The 25,154-nt window shown below is 43.5% G+C and overlaps 1 protein-coding gene across 4 annotated transcripts in view; it reads left to right on the forward strand.

Annotated features, from left to right (window-relative positions):
• JMJD5 (Jumonji domain containing 5) overlaps positions 1–25,154 on the forward strand; it is a 45,650-nt gene that overhangs the window by 307 nt on the left and 20,189 nt on the right. For 2 of the 4 annotated variants that reach the window (XM_084587697.1, XM_084587693.1), the window contains 6 exons: positions 521–656; positions 1,017–1,189; positions 4,860–4,988; positions 10,594–10,757; positions 20,273–20,408; positions 21,480–21,530. In XM_084587697.1, the coding sequence (XP_084443823.1) occupies positions 521–656; positions 1,017–1,189; positions 4,860–4,988; positions 10,594–10,757; positions 20,273–20,408; positions 21,480–21,530 (789 nt within the window). Of the gene's footprint in view, positions 1–20; positions 434–520; positions 657–1,016; positions 1,190–4,859; positions 4,989–10,593; positions 10,758–20,272; positions 20,409–21,479; positions 21,531–25,154 lie in introns of those variants that run through there. The other 2 variants (XM_084587696.1, XM_084587694.1) reach the window with 2 other exon arrangements.

The following is a 25,154-nucleotide window of genomic DNA, read 5'->3' on the forward strand; positions in this document are numbered from 1 at the left end:
TGCGTTTTTTTTTTCTTTTTTTTTTTTTTATTCCTTTATGTTTACGGATGGCTGCAGCGCTATCGGTTCGGTTCGATTGAATCGATTCTTGCCGGGCATTTGGAGGGTCGTGCGTCCTAAACAAGTTCTAAACTGCCTCAACACTTTACATTTATGCTTGTTAGTGTTTGTACACACATGACGGGGTGAATTTTGTGGAGTTTGTTGACGGAGCTACTTAAGCCACCACCGTGGTTTGAGCCGATGTAGCCAAAGCTGCGCACAGTGATTGCTTGTGGCGCGTTTGTTCACTTAACTGTACTAAAAACTTGAATACTTTCCGGCATGCTACGCGTCTGCTTGTGCTGAAATAGCGCCAGGGCACGGCAGTGGACCATGTGTGATTGTTGCTGGTGGCCACTTTCAACTGGCTTGGCATAGATGTTCATTGTACGTACGTAAACCTGCATTCCGTGTTTGCACGCACGCCTGCTGTTATCTACTGCCCATGCACAAATATGTTGTCCTTAAATTTATGCAGATGACTAGTCTTGCTGACAAACATTTGGGCTGTCCCGTGGCGTTTGTCACCGATGACATTGTAGGTGACGACGAACCCGTGACGTTTCTTCTGAGGAAATGCGTCGACTTCGTGAATCATCCGCATGCCTGCGAAGGTAGGCTTCTATGCGTGGATGCACAATGCATGTACATCTCCACCTTTGCTTGTCGGCACATTTTCAACTGCCCGCGGACGTGCGCTTCGCCTGGGTAACTGGGGAGCTCCATGTCTTTAAATCCAGGTGGGAAAAGGATAGTCTCGATAAAATAGATAACTGGGGAGCACCATGTCTTTAAATCCAGGTGGGAAAAGAATAGTCTCGATAAAATACATGGGTGTCTGTAGGAGCTCATGCGAGAAGAGTGAAAAACGCTTCTGCAGTAGTCTGGTGTTAGCATTGGACATTACAGGAAATGAAAAAAAAAAAAAAAAAATGCCTTGCTAGTTTTTGTATCATGTCATGTTACTTCCCTAGATATAACAGTGCTGCAAGAAAACTTCGATACTGCCAGGGCGATTCGTGATATGTCATGGGAAATGATCAACATTGGTCATTGGAAGGACGTCCCATTGAGTTGGAGGCGGATGTACAGCTATGGCAGTTTGCTAAAAGCGTTGTGCGAACTTGGCTTGGCAAAACCAATGGAGGTGGGTATGAATCTATAAATGTTAATTTGCATTCTCTTGTAGCATTTCAATTTATGCATTGTTGCCTTAAAAAAAAATATGGGATTGGGCTCCTCAGTGCTTATGAGTGATTGTTCATCTAGGCAGCAGTCACCATGAAAAGGACTGTATGTGCCAAGGCATGGCCACCTAAAATCTCGAAGCATTCTCATCCCTGTACACACGGACTCTCCAGAGTTGGGTCGAGTTAGTTTGTTCAGTAAAAAACCAGCTGTTGGGTTCATGTGTACACAGTCAGGTTGAGTAAAGTAGGCAGCGGAGTGGGTCCAGTTAACTCGCTTGACCCACTTGTCTAAATGTCGACTCTGTCCATTCAGGGAGTCGAGTTGTGGGAAAATCTCGGATCAAAACAATTCCGGTGAGGCTAGGGTGTTGACAAAATCGACTGCTTTCTAGCCCTCATCACGATTAAAAATTATCAGTGAAGCTCTCAATATTAAAAGGCAACGGAATCAAACTCAAACAGGGAGGTTGCACAATAAGTGCAAATCTCGGTGCTAGGCACCGCTGCTATACTTACTTGCTAGAAGCGAGTTCATGTAGACACTAAGCGGGTTGAGTAAGGGTGACCTCACTTCTCTGATGCTGACTAGACCCGGTACTGTCAAGTCCAAGTATACAGGGAGATTGCTGCAATCTAGGCATTCACTAAATCAGCCAGCTGCCTTAATCTAGGGCAGAGTAGTACATGTTTTTGAAGAGGGTGATGTGAAGTTTTGCGGTAAAGGTTTCTCAAGTTGCTCATCATGCACACAAGCTTGACGGGGTATGCCGCAATATTTGGAACAGCCAGGTCCACCTCGTAGGTCAATTAATTTCAGTTTTATTTTCCAGTTTTTGCTGGAAAGTTTCCTGAATAAAAGCTACTAGAGCAGCTTGACTAGGCCTACATAGGCACGGGACCAAGATCGCAGCGCTGCAAAGCATATTCACGGCGCGACAGGCACCGCAAAATAGGCTATGTTTTTTCGCGAGTAGTTCTGTCGAGTTCGCATGTTTAATCTGCAATTTTTCGATAAATATGCAGTGTTGGGCCACCAAACTTGTCAAAATGATGAGGTGCATCCAACTATGACAAAATTGAAAAATCGATTTTTTGACAACTGTTCGGTCGCAAAGACCCGCGTCCCCCCTTAAGAGGAAAGTATGTAACAGTTGCATCTTACTTGTACTCACCTATGTGGCTGAAACATATGGAAGCTTACAAAAATGGTTCTACTTAAGTTGAGGACAACTCTGAGGGCTATATAACGAAAAAGGGTAGGTGTAACGTTAAAGGCCCACTGTCCACCCTCCGGTCGAAAATATTTTCTTCCCCGGTGACTGTGAGACTTCGCCCCCAGAACGCAAGGCCGCAAAATGTTTTTTGAAAAGAGTAACTAATAATTCAGTTACAGCCACCGCAATCACCCGATTCTGTCTTGTTTCTCTCCTTCCGTTCCCTCACAAAGGTTTTTCACCGTCTTGCCTAATCGTCTAGCCTCTGCAAGACAAATTCCCCTTCCTCCTCCGCGTTTGGCGGGAGGTGGGGCGTGGCACTCCGCGTGTGCAAAAATAATAATAAAAAAAAGGGCGAAGGAGCTCGTGCCGCTACAACCAGTCTGGTTGTGGCGAGAGAAAAGCGCGCAGCGAGCGGCAGACACTTATCCTTCACCCTCAGACAGCGAGACGGACCAATGGACGTCGTTTTTGACAAATACGTCATAGCTGCAGCTCGACGGGCCAGCGCAGGGAACGGGAAAGCTGGCTTCCCGAAGGAGAGTGTGAGAGAGTTTTTGATTTGTATTTTCGTTGCTTTGCGGTGCGCGTGTCACTGTAGCATTTTGCACAGACTATCTTCGGTACCTGATCGAAACACTGGGCTCCTTCGCTTAAATGGTCCTTCCCCGGACAGTGGCCCTTTAAGAGATGGGAAGCATGCAGAGTGGGTCAGAGAAATAACTCGAGTTAATGATATTCTAGTAAAAATCAAGAAGAAAATTGCATGGGTAGGGAATGTAGTGCGTAGAGAGGACAACTGATGGTTGCTTAGGGCAACAAATTGGATTCCAAAGGATGGAAAGCGTAGCAGGGGGTGGCAGAAAGTTAGGTAGGTGGATGAGGTTAAGAAGTTCCTAGGGGTCAAGTGGATGCAGCTAGTACAGGACTGGGCTAGTTGGGGTAATATGGGAGAGGCCTTCATCCTGCAGTGGGTACAGTCCGGCTGATGATGATGGCAAACTTTGCAAGTAAAATGCTTACATCGACACCAAGTTTTTGAGGTGAATCCCAGGTGATGCACTGCGTTGCCATTCACTTCAAAACGGGACCAATTTGTCCTTTTACTGTGAGCAATAACTGGTTGTACTGAGTGTCTCATGAAGGAACCATAGGTGGCCGAAATTAACTTGGCAGCTGTCTACTACATTGTCTCTTATAGTCCAGGAGAGGTGTACCAACTGGTTTTCAGTGGTTGCAGGCTTCCCCCTGGCCTGTTGATCGACTTCTCTGGGATGAAATTGAAAGATGTGTTTTTGACTTAACTGATGCAAATTAAAACACATTAGCTGACACTTTTTGGCCAATGGTTCCCTTGCATCAATGAAACTTATAATCCTCATCAACAAAATAAGTAATCATCAGCAGTGAAAGCAGCATGCACTTGCAGAAAAAAGAAAAAAATGGTAACATGTTGTAGCACTGGTTAGTGTTGTGAAAGGGGCACAGCGTTTGATGCCGCTAAGATTTGTAGCTTGTGTGCTGGACCCTGCCTCTTTTTGTGTTTGGTTTGTGTTACGTTTAGTATTTGTCTTCGGAATTCATATCCAAATGGGTTAAATGTAGGATGTATAGCTATCATGGCATGGTCAAATCTGGACTCATAACTTCTGGTGAAAATTTGGGCTGTTTCTGTTTTGTAGAATGAAGGATGGTTGGCAGCTCTTATTAGGCAGTGAGGGAGAGTTTAAGGATAGTGCTGTGCAGGGTGCTGTTGTGTGGTAGCAAGCAGCAGAACCTCTGTGAGCATTTGAAAGCATTCACAATCTTTTTGTTCATGTATGAAATCACTTTCAGCTTGGCACGCAAGTATTGGGGCTGGCTAAATTATTTTTCTGACTCATCAAAAAGTGTTTGTAAGCTCTGCGGTGAACTATATTAATGAGCATATTGTATGAAAGGCAAATCATTTCAAAGAAAAAGTAGAATTGTTATTGAAGGTGCATTTCATGGTCTTTTTATTTGGTATAATAAATGCACCTTTTTTTCTAAAGAAAATTACAAAAAAATCTCAGGGTGGTGTGTTCAGAAACTTAGATCTTTGCAATGAGGGTTGCCTGAGTGCTGTCATATTAATAGTTCACTGAACTGTCGTGCGCAGCTCATGCTAGCACGGTGGAAGCTGCAGTGAAACCGGTTTCCGACAATCCAGAGAGGAGAAATTTTGACAACTCCCTCTCCCGATGCAAAGGTCGATACTCTTAACAACAAAAAAAAAAGCATTCTGGTAATGTGCAGCAATATGAGGTATGGATGCATAATGGTTGCATTGTATTTGTCATGTTTTATTCATTGTTCAGCCCTGTTTATTGTGCTATGGTTACTTAATAATTCGGTGCATTCTTCGGCATTGAGCCTATTAATTGATTTTCAGGATATTCTATATACCTGTGACATGGGTCTTATACTGGGAGCCCCTATCATGGAAAATATACTAGCAAAGCTTGCTGCCAAGATTCACAAGGAATTACCGGAGCTAATTTGTTCACAAGATCTTAAAAAGGTATGCATTTTCGTGTTGCAGTTTTTTGTGGCCAATCATGAGTTTTGCTTTTTTAAGGTAGGTGCACATAGTTATGGTACACTGCACACCTTCCATAGTGAACTGCTTTACTTTTGTGTGATAGACAGAGCCCATTTTAGGTTGTACAGGCTGGGCAGCGTTTCTTTTTTAAAAATTTCTTGCGCACAGACTAATTATGTATGGCAGACTACACCTTCTGCTGCTGATTAACATGAACATAACCATTGGCAAGCCTAGATTGCAGTGCATTTTATGCTTTTCACTGGTAGCATTCTGGTGGTGGCTCTCCTGGCACCATCTGCTAATCAGGAGTCATTGTAGTGTGCCTTGGTTACAGTACTTAGCACTAAATGCGTTGCCTTATTACTGTATTCTTGTCTCATTATGTATGTAGTCTGTGATACAGAGAAAACGAAATTGTAGTTAGTGTTTTTTTTAATCTTAAGACCTGAAAGTGAACTGTGAAACTTGAAGCATTCTTGCTTTTCCAGCATGGTCTTCTGCCCTTTAGGGTTATTGGACATCAATACTACCTCATTGAATGCATCACGAGCTTTTTTTAGCTTTTTGCTGTAAAACAATGCTTTTGACTTCAGTTTAGTAGTGTGCAGTCAATGGGTGGAACATTTTGTGCATTAGAAGGGCTTCTTAGTTTTTACATGCTTGGAGCGACAACAGAGTGCTTTTTTAGCTTCTTCTTTTTTTTGGTTGACTTAACATTTCTGCAATGATTGCCGTGAATGTTTGCTTTTCAGTGTGGAAATTACTATGCTGTGCATTGTTGAGGGCACTTTAAATGTGTTAGCTTGTAGCAAAAATTTTGGCAACAGAAAACTAGGCCTGGAACAGGAGAGAAAAGCCACTCGCTGCCAAGGCCTGACTGTGCACAATGAAAAAAGCCAAAACAGACAATCTTCTTGGTTTTATAGGTTGAACTGTTGGCATTTGATCTTAACCGCTAGATTTTGTGCCTAAATATGCAACATGCTTATATGAATCCTTTTATGTGTGTGTGTGTAGGGGGGGGGGGGGGAGATAACATTTGGTGAACACCAAAATATAGGATGCTGGTAATGTATATAATCCTGCATGAGTTTCCTAGTCCAGTGCCAGTATAGAGGAATTTATGAAATTAAGTTAATTGTTCTGCTTGCCTAATTTTGTGATTACATTTGATGACTTCTCCATAGAGTGTAAAAAAAAGGTGTATAATATTTATAATCAGAGAAAAGGTCATCATTCAGTGGCTAATTGCAGTCTAAAGAGAAAAAAAAAAATGAAAATAAGTCATTTTGAACCTTGGGCTACAATTCCTCATAGGAACAAAAAGTATAAATCTATTTTGCATGATATCGAAACCCATTCAAAACTTAGGCCTCTGAGGTATTTGGTTCGTTATATGTGAAAGTACTGGAAGATATCTATAGTTGCTCGATAACAACCATAGTCCTTCATGGAGAAAGTAATCAGGTCTCATTACGGAAGGTGTTAGTCGAGGAGATGCTCTTTATCTCCAGTGCTGCCCACGGCCTACATTGGTGAATGGATTTAATGTTAAAATGTCTACCACTTTTTTCCGTAAAGACCTTGGTAGCTTTGAATACTCTTTTTTGACATAATTACATGTGAAGCATATATCCCCAAATTTTTTTTTTTTTTTTTTTCAAATTTGTGCCCAAATAAATCATTCTTTTGTTAATTTTAGTGTAAGCTGTAAGGTTTTTGGGGCACTTTCTTTCTTTGTATGGAATATATGCTCTGTATTTTCTTTATGCTATTAAAAGGAAGGCTGCATTAGGCACTGTTGGGCTCAATATGTCTTACAACCAGCGAGCGTCTGGCCGCAGCGCTTTTTGGACGCACAGTGGTGTCAACAAGCGGTGCACTTGAAAATCAAATGGAAAGGATTCCGCCGCTGCGGCAGTCACCTGCATCCCCCACGTTGTCTGCTCAACTCAGTTGGAAAGTGTAAAGCTTTGACCGTACGAACAGCTTTTTGCATTCCGAAATCACGCTGTGTGTGAAGCGCAAGCCTGCCCCAAACTTTATCAGGGGTGCAAGAAGTGGGCGTGAGAAACGTTGAATATAGTAAATAGGATCAAGTGCGCCTAGTGCTTTGCATTGTCACACAGGCATTGTCACGCAGGCATCGGCGATGCGATAATGCTTGGACAGGACGAAACATTTTAGTATTGCCAAGAGCAGATGACATAGGGGAGGGCGCTGAAATCTGGAAGAGCTAAATCCTGTCCCTTTCATTTTCAAGCACTCCGCTTGTCAGTTCCACCATGCTTCTAGTAAGCACTGCAGCCACGCTACTGGTTGTTAAAGGTCATATTGAGTGAGATAGTACACCGTCATGTGCTGAAATAAACAAATGTTTAAATTTGTGGCTAAATAGACTTTTCATGCACACCATCCTGAAGTTGTCCGTGTTTCTGTAGTAAGGAGAGAGCTGAATTATAAATGCCAGCTATGTAAGGGGATTTAGCTATGTTTTATGGAATTAGCTTAGCTCATTAGGGTTTTGATTTTTAACTCATTCGGGAATCGGGACTGCCAAAAAAAAAGGCGATTCTGAGGGGTCCTAGAAAAAAACCTCTTTGTGAATGCAACATTTGAACGATCCATTTATAACATATACCAAACTGTTGCTCTTTAAATGCACGTTCATGCATGTGGATAATATTTACCTTCAGCAGTATATCTAACCTGAAAAAAAAGAAAAATGAGTGTTAACTTGTGGCAAAAAATTTACCAAAAGCTTTAAAAGCATAGGTTTCAAAGCACGAAAGGGTAATAAAATATTTCAGAATATACAAAATGTGGCACAATGCCCCTTTTCTTATTATAGTAATAATAATAAGTTTATTTTCCATTGCCGTGTACATGATGGCGGGGGTCTGAAGTAAAAGCTGCCTGCAGCTTGACAGAGCCTTGGAGCCTCAGATTGCTTGCTTGATATATTTATTTTTTTTTTTCCTTTTTGATATTACCTCTATCAGGACCGTAGCTTAAAACAGACGGCCCTGATGGTGCTTCAAAAAAAGATTCTGTTAAATGAAATATTTACACAAATCCACTATAATCTATTCTAAAATTCAGCTATGTAGGCTCTCCGTGAAATGCATACAATTTGCTTTGTTTAACTTTATTACATGTCATGAAGAAAAAATATCTCTGCAAACTTGAGATAACTCCCTAAAAGTTGGAAAAGGCTTGAATATCAGAATAAAACGCCGCAATAAAAGTCATTTAGACCATACAAAATATATGCTACGCTGTCTCTTTTTTTAGGTGTAAAAATAGCTTGGTCCCATCTTTAGATTTCTTTTTTTAGTACATTGCATACATTCTGAAGAGTTTTGGATGATCCATACAATTCGGTGCCACTACGGATCATACGAACGCACACATTACTCACAGTTCACGCAATCGTATGACTGACCTGTAATGATGTGAGAGAGTGTTCGGAAAGCAACTTGCAGTGGTATGTGGCCAGCGCATTGCCGATGTCGCAATCACCTGTCGTGTCGTACACGTCACGGGAGGTTTGAAGCAGTGAGCAGCCATCACATCACTGACATTCCGATCGTGTGTTGCATTTTATGCACTGCGGCAGTGCAGCGTCGTAAATAAATCTCCTCAGTTGTAAACAAATCTCTGTGAATGCCTCTTCCATGCTTCTGCGTTTTGATTTTGGTTTCTTTTGATGGCATGAATTTTCGGGTCATGCAAATTTTTGGGACTGGGTGAGATTTGTATCATCGCTGTTCTACTATAGTTCGCTGTCGAAGTTGAAAAACTGCTCTAGGAGCCGTGTTTTTGTAAGCTAGGTGCCCAAATCCCACTCAGTGTTGCTGAAAGAGCTTTGCACTTGTTCATGTTCGGGAGGAGCCACCTCACTTGCCTGAACTTTTCTTGTTACTGAAACCTTATCATAGGTTGCTGGCACCTTAGGTAATGGAAATAAAGCATTGGATATGCAAAGTGAGGAAGCGCTATACTGCTCAAGAGTGAGCTAAGTTAGTATGCTTTCTTTTGTCCCCAAGTTGAAGTTCCAAGCAGATAGTTGCCTGATTCATCATCCGAGCTGAAGTCCGAGCTCATGAAGTCATCTTTGGACTCTTTGCATTTGGGTTCATAAAAAACAGTCACAGTAGAAGGGGAGGAACAATGTCATTTGTGTCGAATTCATAGCGCATTCTGACACAAGCTCGACGCCTTTTTTTTGTTCAAAACTTGGAACCACCCTGCCTGCCACGAATAAATATTTTTTTTGCGTCAGTGCTTTCTGAAAAAGTGAATCAAACAGGACAGGAAACAGTTACAGTCATACTATCTGCCTCGATGGGGCTTCCAAAGCATGGAAATTTGCGTTTGGTAGCTCGTCAAAAACCATGTGAACAGTAGTCAGAGGGGCGGTCCCGCAAGAGTTCAACTTCAGCATTCATATGCTAGGCTGTGTGGTTATTGTCGAGATAGGTCTATAGCTATGGCGTTCACGTCATTTTCTTGAGCATGGGTGAAGACTTCCTATCTCCATGGAAATGCCTGGTTTAGTGGGATGTGTTCCAACTGCCAGTAGCAAGTCCTCACAGCAGTGTTCCCTTTACGTGAGGATGCATGGTTGGTGACATGTAATTGCTTTGTTTCAGTGCAATTTAATTTATTTTTGCACTCTAGCTGAAGGGATGGCATCTCTCACTTTATTCGGTTTGAACCAGTAACCATTGGGTGGTATGCCATTTGTGCCAGTGACCAAGAGTGAGGAAAAACAAATGGAATTTAATCAAAACAGGATTATTGTTACATCGGGTTTAGGCCTGACATGCTTGATCAGTCTATGTTTCTTCTCTTGTGCAGATATGGACAGAATATGGAAAATAGGCCATACTATGTTATAATTGCTTCATCATACAGAATATAGAAGTGTTGGGCAAGATAAAGTGTTCGAACCACAAAATTTTGAGGCCTAAAATTACCTAAGAGAACATGGCAAAAGCTAAGTGAAGAATAAAAAAGGGAGTTTGAAGAGGGATAATTTTATCTTATTCAGAAAGGACTATGCTACCCAGCCAAGTAAGGAGATCATAATATCAGTGGAAGTGGTAGGTAAGACAGCTAGATTGGATGCAGTCAGGTAAGGCAGCTATATGGGAAGCTGTTACACTTGTAGAAAACGGGGTATCCATGAATATCGACAAAAGGGTTATTAGTACTGTTACGCTGACCAGCTACTGTGGTATATTCAGACATTTTGCTCCGTAGCACAATGAATTGTTTGCTGTTTTGGTATGAGAACACCACAACAGGGGATGCAAATAAAAGAAAACCACACTGATAGGAGTCTTGGATTTCAGCTCATATGGCCGCCAAGCTTTTCATATTCCTGTGCCAATTTTCGGGCACATGATGAATTGGTGTGCTGTTATGGCTTGGCTAAATGCGCTTAACAAATTTGAAACTGGCAAGTTGTAGAAAACATTTTCAGAAATAGCATGGTGTTTATCTTGACAATGTCCTAACATTCTGAGCTCTTACCACTCTGTTTTAATGCTGCGCATTCGTTTCCTCTCTCTAGGTGGAGTGTGAGACGCTTCCGTCATTGGATTTGAAGTTCCCAGTGACTCGCCTTGCCTGTCCTTCTGTGGAGCACTTCATGACGGCATATTTCAAGGAGGAGCAGCCTGTGATTATAACGAAAGGGATGGATTATTGGCCTGCACTGTCTAGCCAGCCATGGAGGTAAATGCATGCTCATGATGACACCTCAAAGGGGTGTCATTGCAAATGTTGATGAGCAGATGTTGCAACTGGCTAAAGTTTGTGAAGGCCATGCATATGCCAGCTTTAAAAATGCTGGCTGCCTTTTATGGTGTGACCTAAAAGTGTTCTAAATAATTGTAAAAGTGTTCTAAATACTTGCAATTTGTAGAGTTGCTGGAAGCCACACCCGTGAGAAAGCCACCTGTGAAGGGTCCTAACCTGTAAGGTGGGCAATAAGAGACACAAATATTTTGCACTTCCTGTGCTTTCGTGCTGAGCCTGCGCTCTGCAGCAAAGTATGGCCTCAGATTTTTCTCTTGTGGAGCAACAGTGTGTGCTTGTAATTTTTTATCTCTCGTTCCAGTGGTCAATGAAAGGTAACATGTCTGGCTCCTGGCTAAGTTCTGCTGCTCAGTTCCCTGCATTAGATGCTATTCCTTTTTCTTCGCTTCCCTATTGAGGCTACACAGGATATTGAATGCGCATTAGCAAACTTCCAAGCGTTGGCCCTACAAGTGCTAAGCATTTGAAATATTTCAATGCTCCTTTTTTGTTCCTTGCTAGTAATGGGTAAACAGGGATATACGTAGTGGGCTTGACTAGTGGATTTTACTACTGAGTTTGACTCATAACTGGGAAAATGCTTAAGAAGGTTGCAAATTAAAGGGCCACTGTCCAGGGTATGTTAAGCAAAGGAGCCCAGTGCTTCGATCAGGTACCGGAGATACCTGGTTTGTGCAAAATGCTACAGTGATATGCGCGCTGCAAAAAAAGTAAAAATGCAGATCAAAGCTCTCTCATCCTCCCTTGCGGGAAACCAACTTCCCCGTTCTGTACGCTGGCCCATCGAGCCGCAAGGCTGACGTCTGACTAGCAAACGACATCCATTGGTTCGTCTCACTGACTGACGGGTGAAGGATGGGAGTACACTACTAATTGTGTCCACCGCTCTCTGTGCACTCTTCTCTCGCCACGGCCGGACTGAATGCAGCGGCGTGCACTCCCTCGCCCGTTTTTTTTTTTTTGCGCATGCAGAGTACCACGCCCCACCTGCAGCAAAACGCAGAGGAGGAAGGGGCATTTGGCTTGCGGAGGCTAGACGTCAGGCAGGAGAGTGAAAACCCTTTGCAAGGAAACGGGAGGAGAGAAACAAGACAGAATCGGGTGATTGCGGTGGCTGTAACTGCATAATTATTCACTCTTTTCAAAAACATTTTCCGGCCTTGCGTTCTGGAGGCGAAGTCTCACAGTTACCGGGGAAGAAAATATTTTCGACCGGAGGGTGGACAGTGGCCCTTTAAAGGGGTACTGCAACATCTTGTAAACATAGTAGATACAATAGTAGATAGATGTTCATGACATTGTGTTGTCATGAACATTTGACTGCCGATAACTCAGTTTTTATCAGAGAAATTAACAACATCTTGCTGGAGGATATTCGTATTTGTGGAGATGATTCCACGCAAGCCAACTTTATTAAGTAGGGTCGCATGACCCGTTTAAGCTTTGCAAACTAGCTTCGAGGGCTGGCTAGAGTTTTGCAAATTCAGCTGAATATTTTTCGTAAGGCAAGAAAATGCCAAGCCCACACTAAAGGAGTGTTGCATGTCTGGGGAAGTGCTGAGCATTTACAAACTTAATGTGGGCCATATCAACATTTCTGAGGGTATGATAAGGTATGTGAATAAGTAAAACCTTGTTAATTTGAATTCATTCAGGCTGCGTAAATATTCATAATTACCAGGTTTTTGCATTATTGCAGTGAAATCTTTATGCGATCTTGCCTAATACGTTTTTTGGTGCAACATTTTTCTTTTTCATTCCTGGTCGTTGCCCTATAGAGGCAGTGCATTTCTGTACGGCTAATGCAATCATATTTTCATGTGAATTCAGATAATACGATTGTGAAAATACTATATTAAAAAAGTTTTGTGGTTTCGAAGTTTTTTCTCATTATAAGGCAGGGAAAAAGTGCTAGTAGGAGGGGGGGGGGGAGCATAGCAGCCACAGTAACTGTAGTGCTCTTGGTCGATGTTTCAGTAATTTTTGCTCGTAAATGCGAACCCTCCCCCACCTCGCACTTACCTCTGTTGTTGGTGTATTCTTCCCCCCCCCCCCCCCCCCCCCCCGAATTTCATAGTGGGTCCCATTGTTTCGCACCCTCACTTTCGCAGTGTGCAGTGCTGACCTTGGCAGCCTGCAAAGATGCTGCATTGCGATAACATCTTAGCGCGTTTATCTTTTTCTTTTTTTTTTATACGCTTTTTGGGACTTTGTTGCGCCTGCAGAAATAAGTGATGAATCTGTGGCTCGTTTCTGTATTGAAAAACAAAAAGTCCAGCTCAAATGGACAAGGTATTCAAACCGCGCTAATAAAAGTAAGTTTTGTGCCAAGTATGCTTCATTCATGACCTTTTGGGGGCTGTTTTGGGTAATACTATTTTCGGATAATGCATTTTAATTTCCCATTCCCGTGAAAAATCTTATCAACAAAATTCCACTGTAATATGGCACATGAAAAGAAGAAAAGTACACGGGCAAAGAATTTTATTGTCGGAAAGTACTGCCTTTATGAGCTCTATTGGCCCATATTTCGCTGTGTAAAAATCAAACCCCCAACCTGCCGTCACAGTTTTTGTAGCTTCTTGCAGGATAGGTTGCAGTGTGCTCACAACTCAAAGCAGTAAATGTGTAATGGCTCAAAGGTGTAACAGTGTGATCACAAAGGCTGCAGTCTGAAGCCAGTGGGGATCAAAGGCAAAAAAATCGTGCTCTGCTCTTCCTTTCACTGTGGCCTAACTGGTTGTAATGGCAGGCTGAATGTTTCTGCAGTTTCGGATCACACCGCGAAGCATGTTTCATGGATGATCAGAAATCGGAAACGGCATAGCATTGAATTTTTTTTTTTTCGTCTGTTCGCATGGAAATCAATGCACTTTTCTTAGTGCATAGAGCCCGATGTCTTGTCAAGAATGGGAACCGGCACGGAGCGCATACTATTACCCGCTGCTCGTCCAAAACTACCTTAAGGGGACAGGGTAGGCCCTATTCCTCCCATGCATTTTAGCCTATGTTTGTGACCATTTTTCTCATGATCTGCTGTGGTTAGAACGTTCATCTTGGTATCATTGTAATCAGAAATTTGAGGTAGTAATACTGAACTAAGATTATTGTTTTCCAAACATTGGTTTTTTGTTTGCTTTTTTTTACAAGGCCTACCAAATTTTAGACCCAAAATCTGAAGTAAATATCTTTTAAATTAAAATTCTCTGCACTAACTTTCATTATTCTAGTTCAGTAGACTGTCTGTAGTCCTTACTCAGTACTCCCAAAGTTTTATTTCTATCACCTGTAATTACTGAAAGAAGTGGTCAAATGTAGCAAAAATTCACGTTTTGAGATAATTGCTGCTGAAATGGAAGAAAAAGCAATATTATAATACTAACGCTAGAAATTCATACTGACGCAATTTTTTCAATAGGCACCAGCATATTAGTCACCACCATAATCAATATTTCTTTTCTGTACCAGCTGCCTTGCTCTCCCGACCCCCTTAGGGACCTGTCGTGTAACCCTCAGTACGAAGTATAGTTGCTGTCAGTCAGCTTCACATAACCAGTGGACTGCTAATAGCCCTTCAGGAATTTCGAATAACTTCGAATGCCAACTTGAGTCATGTTACTGATGTTTTCCGTCTGGATGTTTTGACTTGGGCACTGAGAGAAACTTTACAGATTGCTGGGAGAACGTGCCAGCAACTCCTTGTCGTGCAGCATCTTCAACCAGCTGGAAATCCTCATCGCATGCTTTGCACTAACAGTTTTCGGTGACGGCAAACGGGAGAAGGTTAATGTCAGTCAGGTCATAGCTACGGTCACAAGGTTTTGCCATTATGGCCTCCATGCGCCTTACTGAGCGTGAAAGCTTCGATGCAGATGCGCATGGTGACCGTGGCATCCGCCGCTGGATTGTGTTGCGGAGATTTGGTGTCATTGCTGATTGATTCATGCCTCTTCCTGTAGAAGCGCAGTCTCCTTAACCACTTCTTTGTCTTCATCATTGGATGAGCGCTAAATATGGAGCTTCAAAATAAAGAAAATGTCAGTTGTCTACGAAACACGCTGAAGCGCTAACAAAATGCCATGAGTCGTGAGTAATATGGCTGCGTCTGATTATTTGTTTGGCTAAAAAAAATGTGCTAGCTAGCTTTTCACTGCTAGATCAGTGACAATCATCCGGCTAAATGTGAACAAAATAGAGGCTGAAAAAAGTTCTTTTCTTTCAACTTAGGAGAGGCAAAGGTCTCAAGCAGGTGTCAAAAGGGGACATTGCTGGTCGCCGCCTTGGTTTCGAAAAATTTCGATTTCAGTGTAAAAATTTGGCGTGCCGGTAAATGAAGGACTGGACTATGTAAAGAATAGAATAGGGGTTTTGATTTGCAGAAAAATGAAAAATCGATTTCTTTTTTTTTAATTTTGCCTACCCTGTTCCCTTAAGTCCTGCAAACAGCTCAACTGTCTAGCTCCAAAATTTGGATTGTTGTTTTCGTAACGAAGCAATCCTGCTGCTAGCGGTAGGAGGTGCTTCGTTGCGAGTTCATGATGGAAAATAGCGCGAAAAGGTACATGAAGGACGGAAGGAGGACACGGACAAGTGCTATTTTTAATCATGAACGTTAACCAACTCGCCCAACTTTTGGCATTACTTCGTTGCGAGTGCCTCCGCCAGATGCTGTTTTGATAATGGTCTGGTTGGACAGGAACAAAGAGCGTATGCGCAGCTGTATCTAATCCTGAGATGTTGCTTTGAACCCGGTATCCACAGCTGTATTGCAGGGAAGCATCTTCTCTCTGAAGGCTCATACTTAGCACATCAATCATTGGCTTGCTCTATGGCACTGCCTTGTGGTGGTTCCGAGATGCCACCGGTTCAGCAGTTTGCGGCGCAGTGGGGATCAGGCATTGCTGCGTAACAGCCAAATCTTCGAATTAAAAGAGCTGGTGCAGGCTGTTGCTTCAGAGTTGGTTTGGAGATAGGAATTCTTTGAATTGTCTCCCAGCTCTGATGACTCACTCGCACGAACGCGGGAAGGGCCATCTTATACAGACTACATATAATTCCTTTGAATTGTCTTCCAGCTTTGATGACTTACTCGCACGAACGCGGGAAGGGCAATCTTATACAGACTACATATGTGCGAGCAACTTCTGGACAGGGACGCGAAAACACAATTACCTACACACATTAGGACAGCTCTCTTCATTAAACCCTCACCCAGGAATATCCACCCCACACACCACGAAGGTCGACGTATGGCGAGGGCTCGTGCCCTATATGTCAAGTACGGCTGACATGGCAATGCAGTGTATGTACGTGGACGCAGCGGAATATCGGCAAACCCTGAGACAAGCGTTCGCACTGGTCGTGGTGGGGAGCGGTTCCCTGTTGGCAACCGCATCACTCGCAACCATCTCCTCCGAGACGGTGGAGGAAGCGGCCATAGCCTTAGCTATAGCAAACACATCCACTGATATTATATTCAGTGATTTTAAAGCAGCCATTCGCAATTTCGTGAGGGGTCGCATCACGTCTACCTCCCTTCGACATATGACCACATTTTCTGAAACTGTGCAAATGATCCACTTGCGGCAGAATTAATACAGCTCCCTTCTCTCGAGCGGTGGGAAGCTGTGTTGGTCAGCTCAGACCCGAAGATGCAACTACGGGCCATCGAGCGGTCTACTGCGGTCGCCGCCAGCCATGGGCTAGCGGCCGTCTAGTACGTCTCTCCTTAGACCTGCTTGAGTGATGCAATAAAAGTTTTGCAACCCAATTGAATTATTCGAGATTTCAAATAAGTGAGTTCAAATTAGTGAGACACCACAGTGAGTGAGGCCACAGACAAAATTCATGTGCTCGTGCTGGCTGTGAACAAATGTGCCCATGGTGGATGCAAAAAATACATTTGTAGAAGGCTTGTTTAGGTAGTTGCTTATTTAGTTTCATTTTAGAATTTGGCTTTCCTGCAGGTGCACTGCAGGAAACTTTCTGGCACGTGGTGAAACAAAAGATAAAAGTGAAAGCAGGGAATAGAGTATAGAGTGAAATAAAACTCAACCAAATGTCATTTGTACATACTTGTTGGGCAAACAGACTGTTGCAAAGTCTCCTGGCGAAAAGCTGTAGGCAGTTGAAATGAGTTTGTCCAACAAATTTTAGTGCAGTGCAGCTTTATGTTGAGCAAACAGGAATTTTCGAGAAGGAGGTTCGTTTTTATAGACTTTCACAATGGCCACAATGCTACCTGGAAGGCTTTGACAATTCGGTGTGGAGGAAGACAGAGCACGCAATCCTGTCGTGGGTTCAATGGGAAAGATCTGTTTATGAATTATGTATAAAAGCAGACTCCCCCTATATTTCTCCCAATAGCAAATCCCCCTATAGACCTTACGCAAAAGTGCTGCCATCTACCGTAGGAAAACCGAAATGAGTAATCGGTGCCATGTTTTAGGATTGCGATCGCTGGATTGCCTGGCGCGGAACGTATGAACGGCTTTCTCGGCTTGGTGATCATTTTACTTTAATGTTTAAAAGAGAAGTAATGACTAACAAATGATCTGTGGACCTTTCTTTGATGTCCACATTTCCGATCGGCTTTGCAGATACCTATTATGCGTCTTAAACACAGTCGGAGAGGCACCGCAGCAGTGAGGAATTCACAGTGGTGTCGAATGTTGAAGACGAGAAAGTGCACTGGAGCAAGAATACCTTTTCTTTTTGTTTGGAAATGTCAGACACACTATTCTTCAATCGTTGGCTTCCGTTTGTTTTCTTTTTGCATTTACGATCACATCCGGGTTGGGTTAAGGGTTAAGGTAAGCTCTGTGCCCGCATTGCACGGACGATGCCATATCACAATCATACACTTGATTACAAGTACACCTGGGGGAAACTTGCTGATTGCTAGAGTGTTTAAGGCTGACCAAAAACCCTGGGCTGCTGAGCCAAAGAATGCAAGCTCGATCTCTGCCACAGCGGCCGTTTTTTTTATGGAAGTGAAAAACGAACTTCTCCTGTGTCTCGAGATTTCGGTGCACGTTAAAGATCCCAAGGGGCTCAAAATTAATCTGCAGCCCTCTACTACTGCATGCTTCACATGCCTGGTGTAGCTTGGACGCGCGAAAAAATGGCCTGGTAATTTACATTGTTGCTTGCATCTGGGTGCCTTGGATAGCAGGGGATCGGAAAACTGGCAGCCTAACCATGACTGTCAATGCTGCACTGTGGGTGTTCACCATCACTTGGACAGTTCTGCATGGAAGATTATAGCTTCGTAAAATACGCGAAGATCAAACAGCCGGCCACGAACGGTGAATGACTGATATACGCAGCCTATTGCGTGCGGCAGGCTAGCTGAAGGTCTGCATCTGCTCCGTACGTCTGTGACACTTCGCAAACAGAAAAATGTGTAAACCGTATGAAATAAAACTGAGTGTAAGGATAAGAAAAAAGGGCACATGAAGCTGAAGCGCCAGGCGCCAAACTAGTCCTGCGTGAGAAACTACTACTATCTGACTGACGCACTGCACAGTAACAGCTAGCAGGTTACGGAGGGCCTCTTGGCAAATGACAAGATAAGCAGACAGCTTACTTTTGGGCCTTCTTCTATGATCTAATTTCTGCGATTAAATTATTTCCTCTCGAGAAGGACTCAGCACCTGGTACCGGCTTCCCGCTGACCTCATATTGTGATCCCAGCAAGAAAAAAACTACTGGGGCACCTAAGTCTCCTTACGTACTGATAATGAGTATCATTAAATTCTACTGTTTTGCTTCTGTTGCATTTTTTTAAATCGAGGTAGATAATTGTTAGCTCGGTTAACGCGCGGTTTTATCATTTTGACATGATCTTTGCGTGGTTAACGTTCCATTTTGGATTATGCCTGTAAAGGCCTTTTCAACGATATATGACTCTATGTTGCAGCCTAAAGATAAATTTAACCAATTAATGGTTATTAACTAAGAACTGCAATTAGTGTAATGCAGTCATACTCAATATAAGCTATCTAGCAATGTATGACTTGATGATCATCCTCAGTTGGACTATACCTACTGCAGGTCAAAGGCCTCTCCCATTTTCCTCCAATTAACCCGGTCCTGTGCTAGCTGCATCCACTTGACCCCTCAAATTTCTTAACCTCATCCACCCACCTAATTTTCTGCTGTCCTGTGCTATGCTTTTCTTCCCTTTGGAATCCAGTTTGTTACCCTAAGCGACCATCGGTTATCCTCTCTTCGCACTACATGTCCTGCCCATGCCCATTTCTTCTTGATTTCAGTTAGAATGTCACTAACTCGAGTTACTTCTCTGACCCACTATGCATGCTTCCTATCTCGTAGCGTTACACCTACCATTTTTCGTCCCATGGCTCTCTGCTTTGTCCTTAACTTAAGTAGAACCCTTTTCGTTAACTTCCATGTTTCAGCTCCATAGGTAAGTACTGGTAGAATACGACTGTTGTACACTTTCCTCTTGAGCGATACCGGTAAGCTGCTAGTCATAATGTGTGAATACCTTGCGATTGTGCTCCACCCCAATCTTATTCTCCTAGTTAGTATTTCCCTTTCGTGGTCCGGATCTGCGGTCACTACCTGTCCTAGGTAGACATATTCGGCTACCACTTCTAAAGCTTCCCTATGTTAAAGGGGGTATGAAATGGCTAGGAAGGTCTCTGATAAACGTTTTGAATGTGTAGAACGAATGCTTCTGAGCATTCCCTCAAAGTACAACTCCTTGGAACAAAGGCAGTGATTCATTATTGAACTCTGTACCAGTCTTAACATAACGCAATGCTAAGTATGCTTTTTAATGCGATAGCATCAAAGGTTCTGTTTTCCAGAAAATTCAGCGTCAGTAGTGCCGGCGCTGTGAGGGAAGTATTACAAGCATGCCTCTGGCAGTTGTTATTTTGGCAGGCGACAGGATGGCCGGCCACTGGCGGGCTGCGTGACGTTACGACACCATGTCACACAGTTCAGTTGGAAATTGCTGCCAACTCGGGCTTCTCCTTTGAGATAGGAACGAACATATTCTGAGATCTTTGTATTCCTGGGCCACACTGGTATTATTCGTACGGCTTGGTTGAAACAATGCTTTATGACTAACTCTGGTGGTCCTTTACATAATGTGGTAGCTGACGACTGTATTCTAGTGAGAATGTGTGAGATAATAGAGGCACGAATTAAAGGATTTGTTCATATGCAAGTAGCAGATGTAGGCGGGTGGGGACCCACATGTGGGGAGCCGGTAGATGGGAGCCATTTAACACTGTCGTGTCATACCCTTAAAGGCGGAGTTTAAGTGTCTCCCAGAATTTTTTTCTGTATTTGCTTAACTGTGTAATTGAAGATTGAACACCTAAAGCTGCGAAAGTGGAGACACTGCGTGTGCAGCTAAGCTCTCTTCTGTTTGTTTCCTTTTTCTTTTCTTCTAGCATAAGGCACATTGTGACTGTTGCAGGTGGGCGCACGGTGCCTGTCGAGCTGGGCAGCAGATACACTGACGAGGAGTGGTCTCAGAAGCTGATGACTTTGGCATCTTTTGTCCGCACCTATATTCTGAAGGAAAAGGTAATGTGCTAAGATATCTCCTTCTGCATGCTTTTATTGTATATGTGTTTGTGGGCACCTTGGACGCTGTAAACAGGACTGGAATTTTGAAATGTAGATACAATATGACAAAGCTCAATGCAGTGATGTGCGCCTCTATAAAGCAGTGTGTAATGGGTTCAGGGAATTTCTCTAAGATGAAGTAGGTTTGAAGTATTTTCTCATTAGCATCCATCTACATGCATCCATATGGCTACAAAGGAATAGTATACAGCTTTTGTGAAAACCTGACAGGTTAAGAAAAATTTGTCCTGGTGCGAGTCTGGAACTCGGGACACCCGTCGGGATGACTCAGCACTTGGTGTGCTTAGTTATTGAGCTGAAGGATTTTATTTCATTCTTGGCCCGATGACTATGTTTTGATGCAGGCGAAATGCAGAAAGCGTGGTGTGCAGTATTACTGCACGTTAAAGAACCATAGTCCAAATTAATTTGGAGCCCTCCACCATGCTGTTCCTTATTGCCCATGTGCAATTTTTTAATGTTAAATCGCATGATTTGTAATTTACAATTTTCAAACCCAGGTCTGTTGCCTGTCTGGGGCAGCCGCTCTGCCAGCTGAGCTGAGCAGTTTGACACAGGATGAGGCCAAACAGCTCAAAGTGAATTGTTGATTGTTTTCAATCATCAGATCCCTAGTTAAGGCTTTGTTTTCTTGGCCTTCTGTGTGCCTGACCTGATTTATATGGGAGGAGAGGAATTCTCAGTATGCAGCACGGGATGTCGTGGCATGTTGTTTCAAAAGTCAGTTTCAAAGCTTGCTTCTGATACCAGAAAACCGTAAAGGGTGGTGTTGCATAATTAATTTTTTTATTTGATTGCATTTTAAAAAGTAATTAGCCTGCCAGCTTGTTTCCTTCCAATCAAGGCTTTATAATGAGCTACCAGAAGGATACAGGAAATACTTGAATGCTTTCTTATGACTTTTTGAGACTTTTTCCTTCTGCTTTATGCTCTGATGATAGGTTAGCCTGCAACACACAAGTTCATGTTTTGTTTGGTTTGGTCTAACAAATATTTTTTATGTTATAGGGCCCTGATGTAGGTGTAGGTTACATGGCTCAGCATCAGCTGTTCCATCAGGTAGGAATGATTTGGTGCTTATGCACAGCCCCCGTCAAAAGTATACAGCCCAAGCTATTTGTTTCCGAGTCCTTCCAGCATGCCCCATTTCACATCCTCAGTGGTTGTAATGTCTCCAAACTGGAAGATCCTCGTTTCCTCAGTCCTCCCTAGCTTTGGACTGCCAGGATGCTAAGGAGCCCCACTAGGAAGCTCTGAAGCCAGCCCCCTTCGGCTGTGTACTTTTGACGGGGCCATTCTTGAGTCCCATTTTACTGCTGCACTTCCTAGTCATTAAATAAAATCTGCTCGAGATAAAAAAACTTTTCTTTCCTCTTTTATTGGTCCTAGTAATTCTTGATCGAACGCATTCAGGGGAAGGGTCTTAAGGTAAAGTAGGTTTCAGTCAGGGAGTGTAATTGCTCTTTAGCACATGCTCAAGCATAGCCATATTACAGCTGGGAAGGGATGCTGTATAGCTTTCATGGAAACTTGTTAGTTCAAGTAAAATTCATCCAGGATCAGTAATCGAACCTGGGATCACAACTTGTTAGGGTTTGGTTGGTCTACCAACTAAGTTATCTGGGACGGCTGGCGGATAGTGGGGAGAGCTAAGTTGATGAAATCGATTTTTTGTGAATTTTCACTGTAATTGTTTGCTTTACTTGAAAGCTAGTTTACGCTGTACTAACATGTAGTTACCTGGTAGCTGAATTTTGCCACAGTTACTGTTACATGGTAACTTCGAATTTTTTTTTTTTTTAGGAATTGTTACATAAGTGGTGTTACATAAGTGTGTGGCACAAATGTGCATAGATGCTAGCATAAAAGCCCACGGAGACACATGATGCGGGAGCAATGTGGGCTGGTGCTGACAAGCTGTCTTTCCCTCTTCTTTTATGTGCATGGGGAGGGGTGCACACCTACTGTACTGATTCAAAAGAAAGCATTTGACAGACGTCTGTCTTGGTGGGAAAGGAGTATAATCTGAGTGAGATATACAGAATGCCCACTCTGTACCTTCATCAGGTGTGACTGCGGGCGACCTACATCTCACATTTTTTCTTCTCCCTTCTTGCTTGGCATTCCCGTCTATCAGATTATAGCTGCTGTACTGTGACGCTGTCGGAAAACGGACAGTGCATAGTCCCACACCTGCTGCGTTAATCGTGCCTTCAAGTCGGATGTGCAGCCTTACAGAAGTTTAGTGCCTGCCTAGTGCTTACGTTTGTTCCTGGATTGCTTGATATCACGGCAAGAGGAAGCCCCAGGGGTAGATGTTGGGCATTACTTGAAGTTACACTTATTGCACTGCTGTTAATATTCTTTTCAAAAGGTGCTGATGTCATGACTTTTGCTTTATAATGTTTTGTCACCAGAGTTGCCACACTTAATGTGCTATAGTTTGCTTGAGCAAATGGGTGAGCAAGCATGGCAAGAAGTGAATATAACTACAGTCAAACCCACTTACAACAATATTGAAGTGCCATGGAAATATCATTATTATAACCGATAATTGTTATAACTGGGTTAGACCTAAAAAACAAAGAAAACATTACAGACTACACATTTAATGAGGACGAGTAGCTTACACTTTTTATTTCATAGGGGGATGAAACCTGTAATCCGTAAGCATTGTCTGTTTCACGGCAATCTGGCCAACATCTTTCTGCAGGGCATTTAACTGCTGAATATAGTGCAGTGGAAGGTTCTCAGCAAAAACGAAATCCCGCAGGGGCTCGACCATTCTCAAAGCCTCCTGGTGAGATGTAACCTGCACAGGTTCTGGTTCATTGTCGTCGTCGCTATTGTCACTGTCCTCCGTGCCAGTGACTGCTGCGACGATAGCCTCGTCTGCCAGCTCTTCATCTGTCGCGACTGTATCGTTGGCATGTAAAAATTCCTCAAGTCCCGACGCGTCGCCGTTACTACCGCTCACTGTGGACCAAAGTTCGGTCATCGCTGTGTCGGCAGGAGCTTCGCGACCTTCCACGTCACCAGCATCCCCAGCGAAGCCCACCTTCCTGAAGCAGTACATGATGGTGGAGGAGCTTGCTTCTGCTCATTCTCCAAAAATGAACTGCACTTGCCATCGGAAGCGAGATCTTCAAAGTCTTGCGCCGGTCGGCGTTTTCGGACAAATTTCAAGGTTCAGCGCGAGCCTGCTCAAAACACGTCGGCGATACGGTACCTTGAAGCAAGCAATCACGCCTGCATGCATAGGCTGCACACCTGCCACGGTGTTAGGTGGGCGGAAAAAAACTTCCACATGCGAGAGCTTCTGAGCTGTTTGGTGCGCAGTGCAATTGTCGAGCACCAATGCCACCTTCCTGCCTTCACACTGCATCCACTGATCAAACTCGACCAGCCACTCGCAGAAAAGTTTGCGCGGAGATATGCGAAGTGCTTCACCTTCTCCGCTAAAATCAGGCCACTAATCGGCAGGTTCACTGCACGGGCGTTCAAGAACCATTGGCAGAGCGCCTGTTCTACTCTTTGTAGGCCCCATGTCGAACCCTTTTCCGGCTGTCGTCCATTCCATTGGCAGCACTGGCATCGCTTTCGTTCTCAACCTTGAGTGCGTTGTGGATGATCGTCGACACTCTCGGTTGCTCCAGGCCATACTTGCTCACCAAGTTGCACACTTTTACGCCATCCTTGTGCTCGCGTACAATGTTCTGCTTAACTTCTAGCGGCATTGCCGTTCGCTTCCTGTTCTGCGCTGGTTGTGTCGCGCTTCCCGAAGGAGGATCCTCCATTGCTGTTCATGGAAAATCCAGGGCCTGCCACAAAACGTGCAACTGCGAAGCAGGGGCCTAGACAAAGCAAATAGGGGAGGATATTGCAGTGCACCATGGTCAGCGCAGAATGCACTGCTCTGCTGTGCAGAGGCAGAAAGGACGTGAGTTCGTTAGGCGACGGGTGGTCTCTAGGGGGAGCACTTAACGCTCTCCCTCAGAATGGCTCTACTTAGCAGCGTCTGACGCCTTCCTCTTTCGTGTATGGGAAGCGTTACGTCCTCCTCCGCGGCATGCAAGCTTCCTTGGCCCACCCGACCAATGCATTGGCTCAATGCACTCTGTCCCGATTTTTTCTTTTTTTTTTATTGTCACTGCATTGACATTGTCGACGTCTCCGTGTATGCGCCCGCTTTTGTGGTCACGGTGTTTCCGCTTTTTTGTTGACTTTCAGTGACCATATTTTATTGTTATAACTGATAATATAGTATGACATTATTGTAATAAAGGGTTTATTTTACCATAGAACGCATGGCAAACCTGACGGTGCAGCGGCTGCTCATTGTTATATCCGATATATTGTTGAAACCGGTATTGTTATAAGTGGGTTTGACTGTACATATGTTGCCAGTTCCTAACTTTTAGGAGAATTCACGGGATTAAATATTCGGTGAACTTATACCAGGTGTCCCAGCTAAATGTAACTATGTTTTTAAAGGAGACGGAGTGTCCTCGACAAGTAAAACCAACTTAGTGCTGTTTAGCGTCCTGTGGCCTAGTCTGCAATATTTAATTACTCTTCTGCATATTTAAGACTGACTAACTAGTCTAAGTATTGTCTTTGGGAAAAAAGAGTCACTATGGGGAGTTGTACAACACTTTGAAGAACAATCGGCTGAAATGTTTG

This window comes from Amblyomma maculatum, chromosome 1, assembly GCF_055883805.1.
Source record: "Amblyomma maculatum isolate TAMU_Amacu chromosome 1, ASM5588380v1, whole genome shotgun sequence".
Lineage (NCBI taxonomy): Eukaryota > Metazoa > Arthropoda > Arachnida > Ixodida > Ixodidae > Amblyomma > Amblyomma maculatum.